At 43.7% G+C, this 20,649-nt stretch overlaps 1 protein-coding gene across 1 annotated transcript in view; it reads left to right on the plus strand.

The window, feature by feature from the left end:
* The first annotated feature begins 1,160 nt into the window (after nucleotides 1-1,160).
* The window catches only part of MCCC2 (methylcrotonyl-CoA carboxylase subunit 2), a 1,233,028-nt gene continuing 1,213,539 nt past the window's right edge, over nucleotides 1,161-20,649 (plus strand). The window contains exons 1-2 of the mRNA XM_044064435.1: nucleotides 1,161-1,304; nucleotides 1,393-1,659. Coding sequence (XP_043920370.1) covers nucleotides 1,161-1,304; nucleotides 1,393-1,659 — 411 coding nt within the window. The remainder of the gene's footprint in view (nucleotides 1,305-1,392; nucleotides 1,660-20,649) is intronic.

Below are 20,649 nucleotides of genomic sequence, written 5' to 3' on the forward strand. Positions count from 1 at the left end.
TTACTAAAGAAAAGGCAACTTATTAATTTGGAGATGAGCATTTTGAGCCCATTGAGAAAACATTGACTTCCGAGGTAGAACAACTACAGCCTGAAATTGAGAATAAATATACAGCCTGTAGTCATCAGGCCAAACTAGATGAACTCTATTCAGCCATTTCAGCCTTAGACCTGAGACAGGAGAGACTTAAGTTTTTGTTTGGCCGAAAGAACAAACTATGTCTCTGATAAAAAAAACACAAAGTATATTACCACAAATGTAGTGCCAAGGTTAAGTGATTCACTCAATAGCAAAAGTCCATTCCAGATAAACATGAGTGAACCAAAACAGTGAGGCAGTTGAAAAAACAGTTTCAAAACCAGCAATTTTATTAAGAGACATTAGCACTTTCACAGTTACTTACATTGTTTCTTTAGACACAAAGCCATGCATGGTCCTCTGGACATAAAGCTTCAGATACTACGAGCTTTCAACAAGATGATAATATATCTGTTGCCAAAACTGATAAATACAAATTGAGAGACCCACTTACATCTCTATAAGCTGTTGATTCGAATGTTGATAAAGGGGCGAGACCCAAGACAAATTCTACAGCAGTGAATAATAATTTGTGGTGACCACATTACCTCTGCAGATAAGGACGCTAGGGAGTGAGGCATGCTCACAGAGTTGAGGCAGGAAGAGGAGAAAACTATCACTGGAGAGATAGGCTGTTTGGACTTTATTAAAAAAGACTTGGTAATCAATTTAAGTGATATAAACTTGACAGCATGTAAACTTTGGGTCCTAAATAAAGGCCTCAGTTATGTACCAGCTACACCTTCCAGAGTAAGTGAAATTTTTATTAACCTGAAAATGTTTTGCAGGAAAGTTATGCTCAAGTGTTTGTTTAGGAATGATAATATGACCAGTGAATCTGTTTATAGCAAACCCAGTACTTTTGTTCCACAAAATAATGCTACACTTGATGCGTTCATGAAAGTATGTAAGGCGGATAATATCACTCAGTTGAATGGATTCAGACATCTTTACTATAACCTCAAGAGAGAATAAATTGAGGCTTTTAATAACTTGTGTACAGACCTAAGGATTGTGATCTGTGCAGTAGATAAAGGTGGAGCACTGTAGTAGTCATGAATAGACATGACTACAATACCAAGATGTATGACATGCTGAGTGATGTTGATACTTATACAACTATCAATAACATTAGGGTTAATAAAATGATAAAAGATATTCACAGTACTCTTTATGAGATGCTGATGCTGCACAAGATTAACAACTCTTTATATGAATACTTTAAAGTTGATTATCCACTCATACCTGTCATTAGAGGCCTTCCTAAGATCCATAAAAATGCTGTTGATACATCATTGTGTCCTGTTGTTTCAGGTGATAGATGGACAACAGCACCTGTATCCATCTTTATTGAGAGAGAGAGAATTGAAAAAGGCTCTCTTGTCTGCTGCCAGTGTTTTGAGAGACAGTAAAGACTTTTTAGCGAGTTTGTCCACTTATATGACCTTACAGAATGATTTGAAGAGTCTTTATATGGTAACCCTTGATGATAATAGCTTATTTACTGTAATACTTAATGAGTATGGTATTTTAGCAGTAAAGGCCTTCCTATCTGAGAAAATGATGTTCACCAATGAGAGAGTAAGTTTGTGTCAACTACTTCACATTATGTTGGAAAATAACATTTTTATGTTCAAGAACAACATTTATTGGCAGAAATGGTAAGTGGCTGTGGGCACTCCCTGTGCCAGTACTTAGGCTAACTTGGTACTGGCGTTTTGAGAGAGTCTGTATGTTTCTAATAAAAATCCAGTTGGTATGTACACTTATGTTATTATAAAAGGTTGTTGATGACATCTTTGTTCTTTGGAATGGATCCTTAAAAACATAAGCATTTCATGTTTTTTTTGGAATCTACAAATAGACTTTCTAAAATTTACTATCCATCATTTGTCTACCTGCATTGACTTTTTAGATGTCTCTTTGGAGTTGAATGACATAGAAGGTTTTAATACCACTCTACATCTTAAAGTCTTCAAGAGAAATAATCTGTCTAGAGCTAGCATGCATCCTTAACATATATACTGGAATATCATGAAAGAACAGTTATTACAGTATTCCAGGTTGTGTACTAAAGACAAGGACTATGAGGTCGCTAAGCAGAATTTACAACAACAATTTAAATACAGAGGATATGATGCAGTGGATTTTCAGAAATATTCAACAGAGGTAAGCAAGCAAAGAAATTACAAGGCCAAGCCCTATTATTTAAATAGAGGAGGTGACAGTATAATAGTTGGCTACTCTACAATTGAATAATCTCACTAGGGTCACCTTAACATACCCCAGCAACATAAGATATGTTTTTGAGACCATAAAGCAGAATTGGCATATCCTTTTAAGTGACCCTAATATATGAGATTTAGTAGGTGATATGCCAGCGTTTTCTTTCAAAAACAATAACAGTTAAAAGCAGATAATATGTTCTAAACAGCATCAACAACATCTGTCTAAATATTTGAAAACTGGTACTTATCCTCGTTGGAACTGCACAGCTTGCAAGTATATTCTGAAATCACGAAGTTTCATACACCCAGTTACTCAAAAGGAATATAAACTTAATGCATATGCGGACTGTAAGACTTGAAATTTAGTTTATGTTGCCGTTTTGTCAATCCTGACCCAGTTTTTATGTAGACAAGACAAATAAGCATGTTAGTGACATTTGCTTGAAAGATGAAAAGAGTCCACTTTTCAAACATATATCTAGTAATTTACAACATTTCAAGTCTTGAAGGTAGTCAATAACGAACCCTGTTGGAGGGGACATTATGCTAGAAATTGAGTTTATGGAGATGCAGTGGATTGGTGATCTCCTTGAGGAGAAATATCCTGGTCTAAATAATTGATGTTATGTTGTCCATATCTTGCGTTCGTTCTTGCTGTTTGGGTTCGGAGCTGATACTTGGCTCTGACTCGGTTGTATACTATAGCTCAAGAGCTTTTAATGGCTCGAGGCTAGCCCCTATCCCAGTATATCTAGCGGTAGTTACCCAGATCTCGTTTGCCACTTGCAGCATTGAGATTGCAGATACTGGCTCAGGCTAAATTTTTTTTTTATTTGTTATACTTTTGAAGCAAATCTTCTAATTTATCTTTCTAACTTGTTATTAATACCTGTCCTTCTACCTTCTCTATCCCATCCGAGTGACTCGCGTTTGTTAGAGACTAACCATTTTTCTTTGTGGCCTTTTTCCCTCTTCAGACCTGTTTAACTTAGAGGGTTCTTTGCTTTTTTCTTGCCTTCTTTAACTTATAAGGAGTTGCTGTTTAAGTTAGAGGTTCTCCTTAGGTGAGAAGTTTGCTGTTTAATTTAGAGGCTCTCCCCCCTTTGCTTCTTTTTTCCTGTCTGTTTAAAAAAAAAAAAAAAAGATTTTTTTTTTGTCTGTTATTAGATAGTTATCTTGTATTAGTGTTTTTTTCTCTTCTCTAGACTTACTGAAACCTTCGGTTTCGTTAATATATTGTTTAGGACATGTTCACATGTAGGATTTTCTGTCTGCCATGCGGACTCAGCCAGCTTTCGGACCTGGCTAAAGAGAAGGGCAAACCACAAGCCAATTCGGACACGACAAGACACTATCACCGATGGCTCCATCTGTGTTTTTGGAGCCAGTAAGCTCCCACAAGCGTTCCAGGTCTCCGGCCTTGGAACTGGTGCGGTCTGCTCCACAGTCTCCTTTATTACAGTCTGTGGCAGGCAGTCACCAAGCTTCAACCCATTCCTCTCAGTCATCCAGGAGCCTCTCGGATGATGATGTGGATAGGGTAGTGAAGAGGCTTCTTAGGACACCAGCTTTAGCCAAAATACTTTCGGGCCCATCCCAGATGGAAGTGGTGCCGACAGTCCAAACCACAACTGTCTTGATTCCTCCTCCGACTCATCTGAGTTTGCAGCCTGGAGTGTATGGAAGTCTTAGTAGTGGAACTGTCTTTTCTGGTAACCTCCTCCAGTCTTTTGGTTCTGACTACTGCTCTGATCTCCTCGATACGCCCTTCTATCGAGGGATCTGGGAGCTGATACTCCCTTGTCGGGTCCGAGGGGGAGGAGCGGCACCGGACCCTTGTCTGACCCTACTCTCCCTCTTGAAGCTTTGGCGCAGGTCAGCACGGCTCCTACATTGGCCTCGGAGCCATTGCCCTCTTTTTGGAGGAAGTTGCTGGCTTCTTCTGAGCTGGAGATTCTTTTGGGTTGGGACTGTGATGCCTTCGAGGTGATGAGGAGCATGCTTTCTGCTGAGACAGCTCTACCTTCATGTCCATTGGCTTTTTTACCTCAGGGCTGGTGTCCGCCTCTGAACCTCCCCTCCAAGCGTAGGGAACCCCGTGGTCCAGGATGCCCAATTGGGCAATCCCACCTCTTCTGAAACCTCCCAGAACATCCCTCGGAGGAGGTCCCTGGACTCCCATGAGTCCTTGACATCAGACACAGACATGGATGAATCAGAAGGGTCCCCACGGTTCCCCCTTTGAAGATCTCTTTTTCAGACATCTTAGAAATCCTTAGACAGAGGGGGTGACTGGAAGTCCCTTGCCCCTTCTGAAGATGAGTCATTGTACCTGGACGCATTTGGTTCCCGAACGTCCAGCTCTTGGGTATCTCCTCCTTTTGACCCAATTTTACACATAGTGAGTGAGTCGAAAGGCATGGAGCTCTCCAGACATGATGTAACCAGTTCCGCAGGGGCCCAATAAATTCATTACAGCCCCTTAAGACAGACTCTTCTTATCCAAAGGTGTTCCCGTTGATGCTATGGTGATGGTAGCAGCCACCAAAAAGGAATTAGCGGAAACTTCTTCATCTGTCCATCCGCCGAACAGAGTCTGGTACGATGGACAGATACGGGAAGCGGATGTTTTCTTCAGCGACCTTTACTCTCAGGTCACTGAATTATTTGTCCCACTTTATAAGGCTTCAAAGAGATCTCCTCAAAGAATTAGGAGATACCTTACAGGATCCTACAGCTGCAGGAGCCTCTGACAAGGCGGCTTCTCAGCTTGTGACCTTGATTTCGGTGGTTAACTCCTCCATGCAGCTAATTTCTTATGCAGCTGATGGGGTGAGCAGGGAGGCAGGCACATGGGTGGCCTTACGTAGACACTCCTGGATGCACCTTTATCATGTTGCAGAGCCCCTTAAGTCTTCCTTTATCAACACCCTCTTCTACGGCTCGTTCTTATTTGGGCCTCAGGTAAAAGAGACTCTTACCAGGTGTGAACTGGATGGCAAAACTCTCTCTGCCGTGGGTGTATGTTTTTCTGCTCCATGTAGACCTTATCCTAAAGGCCAGAAGAGCGGGAAAATGTGGTTCCGGAAATCCCAGGGAGCTTCGCTTGACACACATGGAGATTTTCCCCCAAGGGCAGAGGGGGAAATAATGGAAGACGTCGATCTTGCTGGGGGGGGCACAGAATCAGGGCAACAGAGATACCTTCTCTGGTAGGCCCTTCCAGCGCTCCTGAAGGGAGGCCCGATTGTCCGAATTCAGAGACAGTCAGGCAGAGATCATCCTTGTACCCAACATCCTGGCAATCAATCACAGAAGATACATGGGTACTACCGATAATATCTGGAGGTTACAATATCCCCTTCTTCCAATTTCCCCTGTCAAAAAGACAACACTCAAACCCAGATGTTCCACCCAGTCTTTGGGATCAAGCAAACCTAGAGGTTCAAAGGTTGCCAAGAAAAAGAGTCATCCAGGAAGTCCCCGCAGACCAAATCATATTCGGAACTTACTCAAGGTTCTTTTTAGTTCCAAAGAAAACAGGGGACTGGAGACTCATATTGGATCTCAGCAGGCTGAACAAATCAGTAAAGAAAACAAAGTTCCGGATGGTAACACTGCAGTCCATTCTTCCCTTTCTTGGTCAGGACAATTCGATGTGCTCTGTCGATCTCCAGGATGTGTACTACCACATAAAAATGGAAAGACTGTCAAGGAGATCTCTACTCTTCTGGCTGGGAGCCAGTCATTATCAGTTCAGAATGCTGCCCCATGGTCTCACCACAGCCCCCAGGATGTTCACCAAATGTATGGCAGTAGTTGCGGCTCACCTGAGGCGTCAAGGATTCCGGGTGTTTCCATATCTAGATGACTGGCTCTTTACTGCCATCACCGAGCATCAACTAATCAGGGCAAGGGAATACACAATTCGCTCTTGTTCTCAGCTAGGGATCACCATAAACTATGAAAAATATGCCTTGTTGCCTTGTCAGTATATTACCTTTATGGGGTAGATTTAGACACAAGGGCCATGATAGCAAGAGTATTAACGATCCGTCGCCAAGTTGTCATGCTGTTCACACAAAAGAGAATTCAAGCAAGATTTGTCCTCAACGTCCCGGGTTTTATGTCGGCGGCAGTCAGTCTGGAGAATCCAACAGTGGCTTCTATTTGCACAATGGTCGTTCCAGGATTTACCCATGTCACATCAGATTCTGATCACGGAATCCTGCAAAAAAGGATCTGGAGTGGTGGCTTCACTCCCCTATGGTAACAATAGGCAGGCCTTTTCTTTCCCCCTAACCTGTAGCCACAGTGACCACGGACACTTCCCAGATAGGGTGTGGGGGGCATTATCTGGGAGAAACTGTTTAAGGGACTTGGCAGGAACATGAGTACCACTTGCACATAAATGTCATGGAGATGAGAGCTGTGCTTTTGGCATTGCATGCATTTCCAGGACTCTCTACCTACAGGGATGATAGCAATTCAGACGGACAATGTGTCGGTAGTATGGTACATCAACAAACAGGGTGGAACCAAATGTTACCCCTTGTATCGAGAGGCTGTACATGTTTGGCAATGGTCGATGTCCTCCCAGCCGCTTTCTGGTTGCAATGCACATCCTGGGGAAATCCAGCGTGATAGCAGACAAGCTCAGTCAGGCTATCCTGATGCCTCATGAATGGTCCCTGATGCAGGAAGTTGCAGACTTGATTTTTCGAAATGGGGCCAGCCATGCTGCAATCTGTTTGCCACCCACTCTCAACAACAAATGCAGCAGCTACTTTGCTGGGACAGTCACCCAGGGACGCATTTGTTCACGACTGACCCCCGGGACTGCTTTACGCCTTTACTCCCTTTCCCCTGATCCCCAAGGTTCTTCAGAAAGTACAGTCATTGGGTTGCAAGGTAATCCTCATTGCCCCTTACTGGCCTCATTAGATATGGTTCCCATTCTTTTGGCCTCACCTGCAGGGAGAGCCTTGGATCCTGGACCCAGCGTCAGATGTTTTGATGCATCATTCGGGGGCTCTCCATCCTTCCATTCAAACTCTCAAGCTCACAGCTTGATTTCTCCACTTCCAGTCTTAGCCAGGCTTCTCGATGTTTCTCCAGCAGTTCAACACATTTTGATTTCCTCCCATAAGCCCACAACTAGGATACTTTATGCTAGTAAATGGAAGAGGTTCTCTTGTTGGGCAAGCAAAAATCAGGTTGGTCCCTTTACTGCTCCCATTTCATAGATTCTTGTATTTCTTGATGAAACCTTTGACCGAGCAGCAGCTGCAGATACTGTCAAGAGTTCAGTTAGCTGCCATTTCTAATTTCCATGTGGGAGAAATGGGTTCCAATATCATGTCCCATTGGTTATGCAAGGCATTCTTAAGAGGTACTACCCTCTTAAGACCTCCGATAAGAGAACCTCTCCCCCGGGATCTAAATTTAGTTTTAGACACTGATTATTTCTCCCTTTAAACCATCTGCTTCTTGTCCGCTCAAATTTCTGACTTGAAGACCCTTTTCTTGGTTGCAATTACCTCAGCTAGAAGGGTTTCAGAATTGCAGGCCTTATATATTTGTCCCCCATACTTGATTTTCAATAAAGATCGGGTTTCTCTCAGAACCAACCCCTCCTTCTTACCCAAGGTATGCTCTGACTACAATTTGAATCAATCCATAGAGCTTCCTGTGTTCTTTCCCAATTATGGCAACAAGGCAGAGTATAAGCTTCATCAATTAGACGTTCATTGACAGTTACGTTTCTATTTACACAGGACCAAGGACTTTAGAAAATCCGACCAATTGTTCATATCCTTTATGGACAATAAAAAAGGTTGTGCAGTCTCAAAGATGACTTTATCAAAGTGGCTTTCAGACACTATAAAACATGTCTACGAGTTGCGTAAACAAAAACTTCCAGGGAAAATTAAAGGGCACTCAACAAGGGCCTTGGCTACCTCTATTGCCTTACAAGCCAGACTGTCTTTGGTTTCGATCTGTGCAGCAGCTACATGGGCTAATCCTCATACCATTATCACTCATTACAAAATAGATGTGGCCTCCCGGAACAGGGCATCCTTTGGTTCCACGTTCCTGAAGAGTTTTTTCCACTGAGCCACCCAAGAATCAGGTGCTGGGGATGCTGGCCCAAACAGCAAGACTGAAGGTGAGATATGGGCAACATAACATAAAGAAGTTATGTACTCACCCTAACGTTCCATGTTTGTTGTCCTTGATCTCATCTTCCTTCTTGCGTCTCAGCCTCCTTCCCCCTTCCTGGAGGATTGTGAGGAATCCCTTGTTTTATTGGTTATACTGGCTGGGTTTCCTTTATACCATACCTTATGGTTAGTCTCAGTCTACTCCTGTTACTCTTGTGGAGGGGTTACACCTTTATATGTAGGTGTCATCTGATATGTAGAGTAGAGTACATCTATTGTCTATTTGTATGGTCTAGTGTTGGGTTATCACAAACGAGATCTGGATAACTACTGCTAGGCATGCTGGGATAGGGGCTATCCTCGAGCCAGCAAAAGCTCTTGAGCTATAGTATACGGCTGAGTCGGAGCCAAGGATTGGCTCTGAACCCAAACAGCAAGAAGGAAGGCGAGATCAAGGACAACAAACATGGAACGTTATGGTGAGTACATAACCTCTTTTTTACCCTGTAAACTGGCCTTAAAAATGAAGGTTAAAATGAAAATAATATGGATATTTTTCCTATATTTTGTTTCATTGTCTCCTGACACTTGTTTTGCTCATGTGTTGGTGCTGTTTTCTCATATACTTGAATTTAGATTTGATGTTATTGTATTTCCATCAGCTCTTATTATTAATTTTTTATTCACATGTTTTATCTCCTATTATTATTTTTTATGTTTCTTTTTCTTATTATTTTGGTTTTGTTAACATGTCCTATGCCATCTTCAGTAAGTTTAGTACATTTATTTGAGGTTTATATAATGCTTACTTTTCAAGTGGATCAGATAGCGCAACTCATCATTTTATATATCGATGATTCAATCTGATGTTGCTAATCATCATTCATTCATGACAGACGGGTCTCGGTTCTGTCCTCGGTACTGACTAGGCTGATATAATAAGCTCACGCCAGCAAAAAAAAACCTCGAGCTAAGATTACTCATAGCGCCCCTCTCCTCATCTCCTCAGATCTCATTTGCTGCATAGAGTTTCAAGATGGGTCAGGGCAGCTCTCAAGCTAAGTGTTTCATTTTTCTCTAAATATTTGCAATTTGCCTTCATAATCACCTGTAATCCTTTTGTTTCTTAGTCATTCATACTTAGTGACACTTTCCTTCCTGTGTGAATGAAATTTTCTTTCCCTTTTACCTTACTGGTATTTCTTAGTACCATCGTTGGTACAGGCCCCTCCCTTTCCCTTACCCTATGGTAATTCAAATACCAACGTTAGTATTCTCTTTTTCCCTTTACCCTTTGGGTATTCTTTCTACTTATTGTTGGTAATATATTAAAAAAAAAATCTTTTCCCTTTCTTTGTGCGTGCACGCATGTGTGTAGCCTATTGTGACAGAATATCTCTTCTGCTTTGACTCCTTTTTAATCACTGTTTTCCTTAACTGTTTGTTTACTCTTGACCTCATATTTTGTAATGGCAGACAAAACGGGCACTATGGGTTTCAAACAATGTGATGTGTGGCAGGAAGATGCCAAACGCTGATGGGTATCTCTCCTGTGGCTGTTGTGTAGGAGTACCACATTTAAAGGTTCAACCACTGTGTGAGCTCTGTAAGGGCTTTAGTTGCCCACACCTTAGCTGAGTGCAAGAACAAATTAATCTGAAAGGATGTTTTAAAAAAGCCCTTTCTTGGAGGCTTTATCGGAGGTGGAAGTCTCAACCCCTCCTAAAAAAAGACGAAGAAGAGGAGCCAGTCAGTGCCATCATCTCCTTATTCTCAAGAATCAAAAACCACTAAGGCCCAGGTTCATACAGAACCAAAACCAAAACATGCAAAAATGACTTTGACACCGAGTCTATAACTCCATCCACGGTGCCGTCCTTGATCATGGAATCAACAATGACTACTACTCCCACGGTACCAACCCATTCCATGATACCACAGACCCTTTTGTCACCAAAAATAGTTTCTCTATTAAAACTAGTCACTTCCCCCCCCCATCATCACAACCTTTTGGTCTTTTGACCATGGTGCCGAAGGTCGAGACACTAGCCAAGACCTGATCTTCTCTGTCAGTTGACCCCTTTGCTGGACAGCAGCTAAGTCCATTCCTTGATTGGCCTGAATCTACATCGGGGATGTCAACCCGTTCCACCAGGTGCCTTTTGGAGCTTGATGTAGTGAGATGGTTCCGGTTGCTTTGGCAGCTCCGAGTCCTCTTGCAGCTCCTTCCCTGGAGGCTGGCTCATTGGAGTGGAGTGTGACCCCGGTTCCGAGGTTGTCTTTCTCTGTTTGGGGCTCCCATCCATCTTCTAGAGGGCCTGCCTTCCAGGTTATGAAGAGAGCACTCACATCAGCAGGTTCGCAGTTGGCCCCTTCAGTGCCGGAATGCCACATATACATGTCCTCTGGTTCACAGCTGACACAGTCTACTATGCTGGGACATCGGGCACTGGAACAGCAAGATACCCTACTGCAGGGCACCCTCTCTTTGGAGTCCTCTTCAGATGTTCCCCCTGAAGAGCCATCTCGTAAGAGATCATGCAAGAGGAAGCACATTGATTCCCCTGAGGAATCTCTCACCGAAGATATGGATTTCGATGAGGGGGAAGAGTCCCCATGGTCATCCCCTGAGGATATTTCCTTTGGAGATATACTGGAGATCCTGAAACAGATCTGTGACTGGAAGCCCACCAACCCTTCCTCTGAGGAATCTGTATTCTTGCAGGCTTTCCGTGCTTGGCCCTCTACTTCCTGGGTGGCCCCACCTGCAGATGAGTTAGTCAAGCTCATTGTGCTGCACACTTGGAAGACTCCTGACACTGTTGAGCCAGTTCCCCACAGACTGTACAAAATACTCTCTCCTCTAGAGGATCAATCCCATTGGTCCTAAGGCTTGGCAGTAGACACTATTGTGGTGGCAGTGGCCACAAGGAAGAAACTCACAGAGGAGAGGCCTGCTGTCCATCCTGCAAACAGGGAATTTTGGACGATGGACAGACAAGGGAAGTGGGTTTATGTTTCATCGACCTTTGCCATATGGTTGTTGAACTACTTGGCACATTTACCCATCTCCAGAGGGACCTGATCATGGAACTCTCAGGAACCATGGCAGGAGCTGTGTCGGATGAGGTATGTGACAAGTTGCCTCACAGCTTGCTACCCTGGAATCCATATTTAACTTGTCCTTGCGGTTGATTTCACATGCAACCGAAGGGGTGGCCAGAGCAGTGGGTGCTAGCATTTTCATAAGTCACGCCTGGATGCGCTTGTGCGACTTTGCGGACCCTTTCAAGTCTTCCTTCGTCAACGCTTCTGTTGATGCTTCCTCTCTTTTCAGTCAAAAGGATAAAGACACACTAACCAGGTGTGAGAAGGAAGGCAAGACCCTATCTGCTCTAGGTGGAAGTTTTTCCCCTCCCCAACGATCCTACTCTAGGAAGTGGAAAGATGTGGTTCAGGAAATCCCAAGGGCCTTTCCGTGGCACACGTGTAGAGTCCCTCCCCCCCCGGGGCAGAGGAGGGAATTCATCAGGAAGACACCCCCCCCCAGGCTGAGGGGGGGTCTGTGTAACCAGGGGTCTAGAGATTCTGCTCCTCCTCCACCTGAAGAGCTGCCCAATTGCTTGCCTCTGGAAGCAGTCCGGGGGATGATTCTCTCTGCACCACTTAGCCTGACATTCCGTAATGACAGATTCTTGGGTGCAGACGATAATTACCAGAGGTTATTACATCCCCTTCGATCTTTACCCAAGGCCGCAAAGGCGAATCCCTCAATTTCCACCCAGTCAGAGTGATGTAGCAGCATAAGAAATTCAAAAGCTGCTCCAAAAAAAAAAGTCATCCAAATAGTTCCACCAGACCAGACCAGACAGAATCTGAATTTTACTCAAGGTTCTTTTTAGTGCCAAAAAAGACGAGACTGGAAGCCAGTTTTGGACCTCAGCATACTAAATGAGTTAATCAAACAGACCAAATTCAAGATGGTCATGGTTCAGTCTATCCTCCCCTTTCTGGAAAAAGATGACTGGATGTGCTTGATAGAGCTCCAGGATGCATATTACCATATAAAAATGGACAAACGCTCCAGGAAATGTCTCCGCTTCCAGCTGGGAGACAATCACTAACAATTTTGAGCACTGCTCTTTGGTCTCTCCGTAGCCCCCAGAGTGTTCAAATGTATGGCAGTAGTAACAGCTCACTTGAGATTGCAAGGATTCCAGGTGTTTCCATATCTAGACGATTGGCTGCTTACCATCCCCACCAAGAATCTATTGCTTCTCGCCTTGCACCACAGTCTACAGCTAGCTAAATCCTTAGGGATCTCAGTAAATGAAGAGAAGTCAAAACTAGTGCCTACTCAAACCCAAGAATTCATAGAAGTGACATTCGACTCAAGGTCTTGCTTGGTTGCCCTTCTGCTTTACAGGCTTCAGAGACTAAGATATCAACTCCAAGTGATACTCTCTCAGGACAAAGTCCCAGCACATTCAGTCCTTCAACTGCTAGGATCAATGGCAGCAACGATTACTATAGTTCGTCTAGCAAGACAACACATGAGATTGTTACATTGGCTCCTAGTGTCACAGTGGTCCTTATTAACCATCCTATATCTCACCCGATCTGCATAATGAACTGCTGCATGCAAGATCTGAGTTGGTGGATGAAGCCAGAATGGAATTATGGAGTCACCCCTTCTCACCCTCTCAGCCCAAGGCCGTAGTGACCACGGACACACCTCTGATGGGGTGGGGGGGCATTTTAAGGGATGGATGGTCCAAGGCCCTTGGTCCCCCATGGAGGCCACTTTGCATATCAGTGTCCTAGAACTGAGGATGGTGCTTATGGTGTTGCAAGCATTCCATTCTTTCCTCCCGTTAGGGACAGTTGCTATCCATTTGGACAACATGCCGGTCATCTGGTATATCAACAAACAGGGGGGAACCAGATCCTACCTGTTGTGTCAGGAAGCCATGAGAGTTTGGCACTGGGCAATAGCCTCCAACCACTTTCTGGTAGCACCACACATTCCTGGGAATTCCAGTGTGATTGTGGACAAACTGAGCAGATGTATTCTCCTGCCTCACCAGTGGTCCCGCAATCTCATAGTAGTGACAGAGATTTTCTGTTGCTGGGGTCAGCCTTGCTACAATCTATACATGTCTCCCACCCACCACAAATGCAGTAGCTACTTTGCCCTGATCCCCCCTCAGGGAGAGTCCCAGAGGGATGCTCTAGTACACAATTGACCCCCGGGACTACTTTATGCCTTTCCTTCCTTTCCACTGATTCCACAATTTCTAAAAAAAAGCTTTTCAGTTGAGAAGAAAAGTAATCCTTATTGCACCCTATTGGCCCCGACAAGTCTGGTTCCCTTTCCTTTGGCCTCACCTGGTTCACTGACTTTGGACTCTGGATCCAACTCCAGGACTACTGTCACACCCACAGGGGTTGATCCATCCAGACCTATCGAGCTTCAAGCTGACAGCTTGGTGTACCTCCACTTATGGTAATTGCCAGGCAAAATAACCTGTCTTTCTCTGCACGAAAAATACTTCTGGCTTCCCATAAACCATCCACCAGGAAAATGTATTCTAGTAAATGGAACATATTTGTATTTTGGTCTCAAGAAAAAGGAATAGACCCCTTTTCAACTCAGATTAGTTCAGTTTTGGAGTATTTATCAACCGTACTCCAATAAGGAGCTTCAGCTTCTGTGATCCGGGTCCAGTTAGCAGCTATCTCAAACTTCCACAATGGTTTCCAAGATTCTTCTTTAACATCTCATCGCCTCTGTAAAACCTTCTTGAAAAGGGTTATACATATAAAACCGCCCTTCAAAGAGCCCGTTGAAGTTTAGAATTTGACACTGGTCCTACAAACTTTGACTCGTCATCCCTTTGAGCTTGCTGCCACTTGCAATATAAAATTCTTGTCTTGGAAGACTTTATTCTTGGTAGCCATTACCTCAAGAAGAAGAATATCAGAATTACAGGCATTGTCTGTAAAATGTTCTTGCATAGTTTTTCACATAGAGAGAGTATCACTTTGGACTAACCCATCCTTTCTACCCAAGGTTGTCTCAGAGTTGAGTATTAATCAATTCATTGACTTGCCAGTTTTCTTCCCAAATTTTTCAAATAAAGGCGAATATTGTTTGCATTTATTGGATGTACATAGACAATTACGCTTCTATTTGGATAGGACTAAATATTTCTGAAAATCTGGCCAGTTATTCCTGTCTTTCTCAGGACCCAAGTTGGGAAAAATCAGTCTCTGAAGTCACCTTGGTGAAATGGCTGAGAGAATGCATCTTTTTTGTCTACCAACAAAACCAAATGCATTTAATAACTAAAATCAAGGTGCATTAAACCAGATCAGTTGCTGCTTCAGTGGCTTTTCATTTTAGAGCTTCTATGGATAACATTTGTGCAGCAGCCACTTGGGCTACCCTTCATACCTTTATAAATCATTACAAATTGGACTTGGTCTCCAGGAGGAGAACATTTTTTGGCTTGATGGTGCTCAGGAATATTCTTCCATAGGACCTCCCAAGACATAAAGTAGCAAGGGACTCTGTCCTATCTGTCATGAATGAATGAAGATTAACAACATTAGATAAAGAAGTTATGTTCTTACCGTAATGTTCCATCTGTGTTGTTGATCTTCATCCATTCATGACATCCCACCCTCCTACCCCCTCCGAAAGTCTCCTAGAGATTCGGACTTGGTCCTGGTTTCAGGATAAGGCATTTGCTCAGACAAAGCCTCCACTTTCTTTCCTTAAGGGAAAACTCAATCTGAGGAGATGGGCACTTACAGGTAAGCTTAGTTTGAGAGTTTTTTGGCTGATGCAAGCTTGTTATATCGGCCGAGCTGGTTCTGAGGATGGAACCGAGACCCATCCGTCATGAATGAATGAAGATCAACAACAAAGATGAAATGTTATGGTACGAACATAACTTCTTTTTATATATTGATGGATAATCCCAGATGTTTTCATTGAATGTTTCTCACCTGCACGGAGGTGTGTGAATATGGCAATATTACGATTTGTTGATCTTTTCACTTTCAGCGAATGATTTGATATACTACAAGCCTTAAATGATAAAGTTTCCACCTCTTGGGGAGTGTGTCCAACTTTAGCTATTCTGATTGGACATAGTTACGATCGATGATGAACATGACTGGACACTTATAATAGCATTTAACAGCATTTTATTGGACATTACAAGCCACATGACAGATTTTATGAATGACAGTGCTTCGTCTATAGAGGGGTGTGTTTAGTTTTAAAGTTGTGATTGGCTGTGAAAGTTTTCAAAACATTGACATTTCTAAAGCTCACTTCACTGAAAACTAATTTGACTGAAGCTCATTTTGTTGAAAGGTATATGCCCTGTTCCCCACTGTAGTGCGATCCTGGAGTTAGTATATGTAGTAAGGGGGGGTGTGGGGGCACAGCCCCCCACATTGGGGGAGTGGAAGGTGTAGCCCCCACATAATTTGGGTATTTATTATCTTCTGGAAAGAGTTATTCATTTAATTTGTAAGTACCTATGTCTATGGTTACCAACATTTAAAACAGGTGGGGAGCTGTGCCCCCCCCCCCCTTGCTATATATACTAACTCCGGGATCACACTACAGTGGGGAACAGGATATATACCTTTTTAGACAAAATGAGTTTCAGTCAAATGAGTTTTTAGTGAATTGTGCTCAGGCAACTGATTTTCAGTGAAATGAGTTTTCAGTGAAATCAGTTTCAGTGAAGTGTGTTTCAGTGAAACAAAGTAGACCCATATATATATATATATTTATATATATATATATATATATATATATATATATATATATATATATATATATATATATATATATATTTATTTATTTTTATTTTTAAAGTTCACATTATCCTAAGCTGTGGTGGCCTCAGTAATCTTCTATCGATATATTTTCTATTTGTTTAAGTACCTGGCCTTGGTGACCAAGATTATAGTTTGTCTCGCTCTCTCTCTTTATATATGTATATGCATCTACTTTTTTGTTCAAAACTACATTATTTTGAACAAGAAAAGTATGAAAGCTGATTCACCGAATCACGGTACAGTGAGGATAAGGAAATATATCCTGTTCCCCACTCTAGTGCGATCTCGGAGTTGGTATATTTATGTAGCGTGTGTGTGTGTGGGGGGGGTGCATCCCCCCACATGGGAGGTGCAGGGGGGCTTGCCCCCCTACAAAACAATGTTTTTTGATTACTTTGTATTTATTAAGCCGATTCACCGAATCAACAAAATAAACAAAAAATATTGTTTTTATTTGTTATATTTTGTATTACTTTATTGCCTGTTTCTATTTTGTATGCTGTGATTTGTTTTCTTTTCACTGTGTTTTACTTGTATTCTGCTTTTAACTGCATATTAAAACTTGAAAAGAGACCACAGCTCCGTCTCTTGTGAGTCAGACAGAAATTCTGGTTATTGTTGTGTTTTAAACACCACTGTCTTTCAAGTTTCCTGTCCCTTATGTTAATTTGGCCATATATCTCATTTCCTCTCTGCTTTTACTGACTGGAGTAAGCACAAAATTATCATTTTGTGAAATCAGTCCGGTTCAACTGTTTTATTGGCCATCCTACTGTATTCCATAGTACCAGAACAGAAAAGTGAACACCCCCTTTCAGTCTATCTTGCTGTTTTAAAAGTAGTGACTCTCCACTAAAACTTAACTTTTTAGACAGGTGAATCTTAAGATCTGAAGTAGTTAACTTCATTTATCTGCAACCTGTGGGTATTCGGATCCATATCGGCAATATGTTTCAAGCATCTGCTCCAAGCTCCTCCCTTTACCCATAATCCCTCACATCTCCTACCTTCCCTCAGATCTCGTTTGCCGCTTCATGCGTACGCATCATGGTCTTCATAGCTCCAGGTTGGGTGTAGTAAGTGGTATCTTTTCATATATATTTAGTGTGAGTGTGTAGTCATTTTTTTCATCCCTTTTCTCTCCTTCATTGTTCGTCAGTTTTAGTAAAAAAAAAAAAAAGTAGTTTAAAAAGTTAGAGTTTGTGAGGTAGTGTAGGCCTAACCGCCCTTAATGTGTGTGTTTGTTGGTTTAGTTTTGGCTGAGTGGTTTTTGGTGATGGCTGAGCAGCCAAAAACAACTTTTAAAAAATGCACAGAGTGTAGCCACAAACTTTCACCGACTGATGGCCACACTCTGTGTGTTATTTGCCTTTGTGTTCCCCACCTATCTTTGCCTCATAATGTGTGTGCAGGGCTCAACCCTAGGGCATTGAAAGAGAGGAAGGCAAAGCTGGTAGCTAAGGGCCTGCTACCAGTGTCTGCATTGGACTCAACCTCGACCTTGGCTCCAGTAGCCGATCAACCCCCCCCCCCCTCGTTGGGACTCACCCTCCCTCTAAGCCTTCTGAGATGGGGACAAAATCGAAAGAGAAAGATGAGAGACAAGGATAAGAGAGGGGAAAGGCATTGCAAATGGTCTCCAGAGTGGGAGCCCTTTCCCAGTCCACCTACAAAAATTGTCAGGACCACCTCTCCTCGGCTCCACTCCCAGAGGTTCTCCCCAGAGCCGTCGAAGCCCTCAGACCAGAGGCCAACTTTGAGGTCATCCCATAGACCAGCCAGATCTGAGTAGGTCGCTTCCTCGCGGTTGACTCGGAGTCTGTCGGAGCTTGACATGGACAAGATGATGCGGAGATTCATTCGGACCCAAATCTAAATGGGAGTCTTGCCAGGCCCCTCTCTGGCCGGAGAGGGGACCTCTATGCCCTTCTTCCATCCTATCTCTCCTTCCTTGATCCGACCTGCGGTTTCGGGGTTTATGGATCAGAGGAGCTGGGGGTTTGGTGCTGATGGTTCCTCCAACCTCGATGCTGGCGATTACCTTGAGTTCCTCGGGTTAGACTTGTTTGTCTCTGAGCAACTCTCGGGGCCGAGAATGGGGAGTTGGATCCGAGGGAATGGAGGTGTCTTCGGCTCTGACTTTGTCGGATCTGAACTGTTCCTTCTGAACCCCGGCTATCCTGGCCTTGGCCCCGATCCTCACTCCTTGCTAAGGAGGTGCACTCTCCTTTGGCTTTCGACGTGGTGGAGAGGGTTTTCTCCTGAGGATTGAGACCCCAACCCATCGCATTGGACTCCGACCAGGCTCCCGTGGATTTGGTCATGACTCCCATCAACTTGTCCCAGGGACAGCCCGTGCTAGAGGACCCCCAGGTGGATCCCATTGTGGAACCCCCGTGACTTACGAGCCCTGTTCGGCGAGTCCCACTGAAGAGGGTCCCCGTAAGCACTCGTGTAAGAGGAGGCACATGGACTCCCCTGAGTCATTCACAGAAGATACTAACTTGGATGAAGGTGAGGGTTCCCTGAAGGTCACCTCCCGAGGATGTCTCCTTTGGAGACATCATGGAAATCCTCCCCCAAAGGGGAGATTGGTCAGCCCCAAAACCCTCTACGGACGAGTCAGTATTCCTGGAGGCCTTTGGCACGGACCCATCTACATCCTGGGTGCCCCCTCCTGCAGATCCCTTAGTGCATCTCATTACCACGAGGGCATGGAAGGAGCCTGACACCATAGAGCCAATACCCAAATGCCCGGACAGAATCCTTTCTCCTCCCACAGACACACAGGCCTGGTACATGGGATCCCCGGTGGATGCTATGGTGGTTGCAGCTGCCACTAAGAGAGAACTGGCTCAGAAAAGTTCTTCGGTCCACCCTCCGGACAAGGAGTCTAGGGCGGTGGATTGGTTTGGGAAGCGAGTCTTTTCTTCAGCGACATTTTCCATACGAGTGCTGAATTATTTGGCACACGTCATATGACTTCAGTGAGACCTAGTCATGGAATTCACTGTGTCACCCCCAGAGTCTTTGTCGCCAGAGGACAAGAAGCTGTTCTCGGTGAAAATGTCGACTCTAAAAAGAAGTTATGTACTCACCATAACGTTCCATCTGAGTAGTTATACTTCATTTTCTGCAACCTGTGGGTATTCGGATCCATATCAGATCCGAGCCGGCAACATTTTTAATGCATCTGCTCCAAGCTCCTCCCCTTACCCATAGTCCCTCACATCTCCTACCTTCCCTCAGATCTAGTTTGCAACTATTCAAACTATCAGCAACTCAATAACAGCACTAACTTAGAACAGGTTCCGGAAAAGGAGGGCGGGACGGTTGCAGAAAATGAAGTATAACTGCTCAGATGGACCATTATGGTGAATACATAACTTCTTTATCTGAAGTAGTTAACTTCATTTATCTGCAACCTGTGGGACAGAGTCCCCAGCTACCAAAACTCCTGGGAGGCCCTCATGGAAGGATATTCCTGAGCACCGCAGAGCCAAAGGATGCTCTCCCTCTAGAGATCAAATCCAACTTATAATGAGAAATAAATGTATGTGACCTTGCCCAGGTTGCTGCTGCACAGATATCATCCAGTGAAACCCTAGACCAAAAAGCAGCAGAAGTTGCCATAGATCTGGTAGAATGAGCTTTAAAAGGACCAGGTGGGGACAGACCTTTATCCTTATAGACTTGCAGTATGCATTGTGTAATCCATCTAGCTAAGGAGACCTTGGAAATGGCTTTGCCCAAAAAAGATCTAGAAACGGACACGAATAACTGGTCAGACTTACAAAGTTGTCTATGAACATCTAGCAAATGCAGCTTGTATTCACCCTTGTTCTGAAAATTTGGAAAGAAAACAGGCAGATTAATCGTCTGGTTAATATTTGATTCAGAGGTAACTTTCGGTAAGAAAGAAGGGTTTGTGTGAAGCGAAACCCTGTCTTAATGAAAGATCAAGTAAGGGGGCATGGCAGACAAAGCTTGGATCTCAGAAACCCTTCTGGCCGAAGTAATGGCAACTAGAAAATCTGTTTTCCAGGACAAGAATTTCAAATCTACTGATGCTGCTGGTTCGATTGGGGGAGCAACCAACGCCTGCAGAACTAGGGTAAGTTCCCAAGGAGGGACTGAATCCTTAACCGGGGGATGTAAAAGAAAAGTGCCTTTTAGGAAAGCTTTACACAGTCTCAAAGAGGCCAGAGCATTCGTATTTCGCCGACATGAAAATTAGATATGGCTGCCAGTTGTACTTTCACTGTAGAGGAACTAGCCCCTTGTTGGAAAATACTGGACAAAAACTCCAACACTAC

Source organism: Protopterus annectens, chromosome 2.part2 (genome assembly GCF_019279795.1).
Source record: "Protopterus annectens isolate FY-2018-M chromosome 2.part2, PAN1.0, whole genome shotgun sequence".
In the NCBI taxonomy this organism is placed as follows: Eukaryota; Metazoa; Chordata; order Ceratodontiformes; family Protopteridae; genus Protopterus; species Protopterus annectens.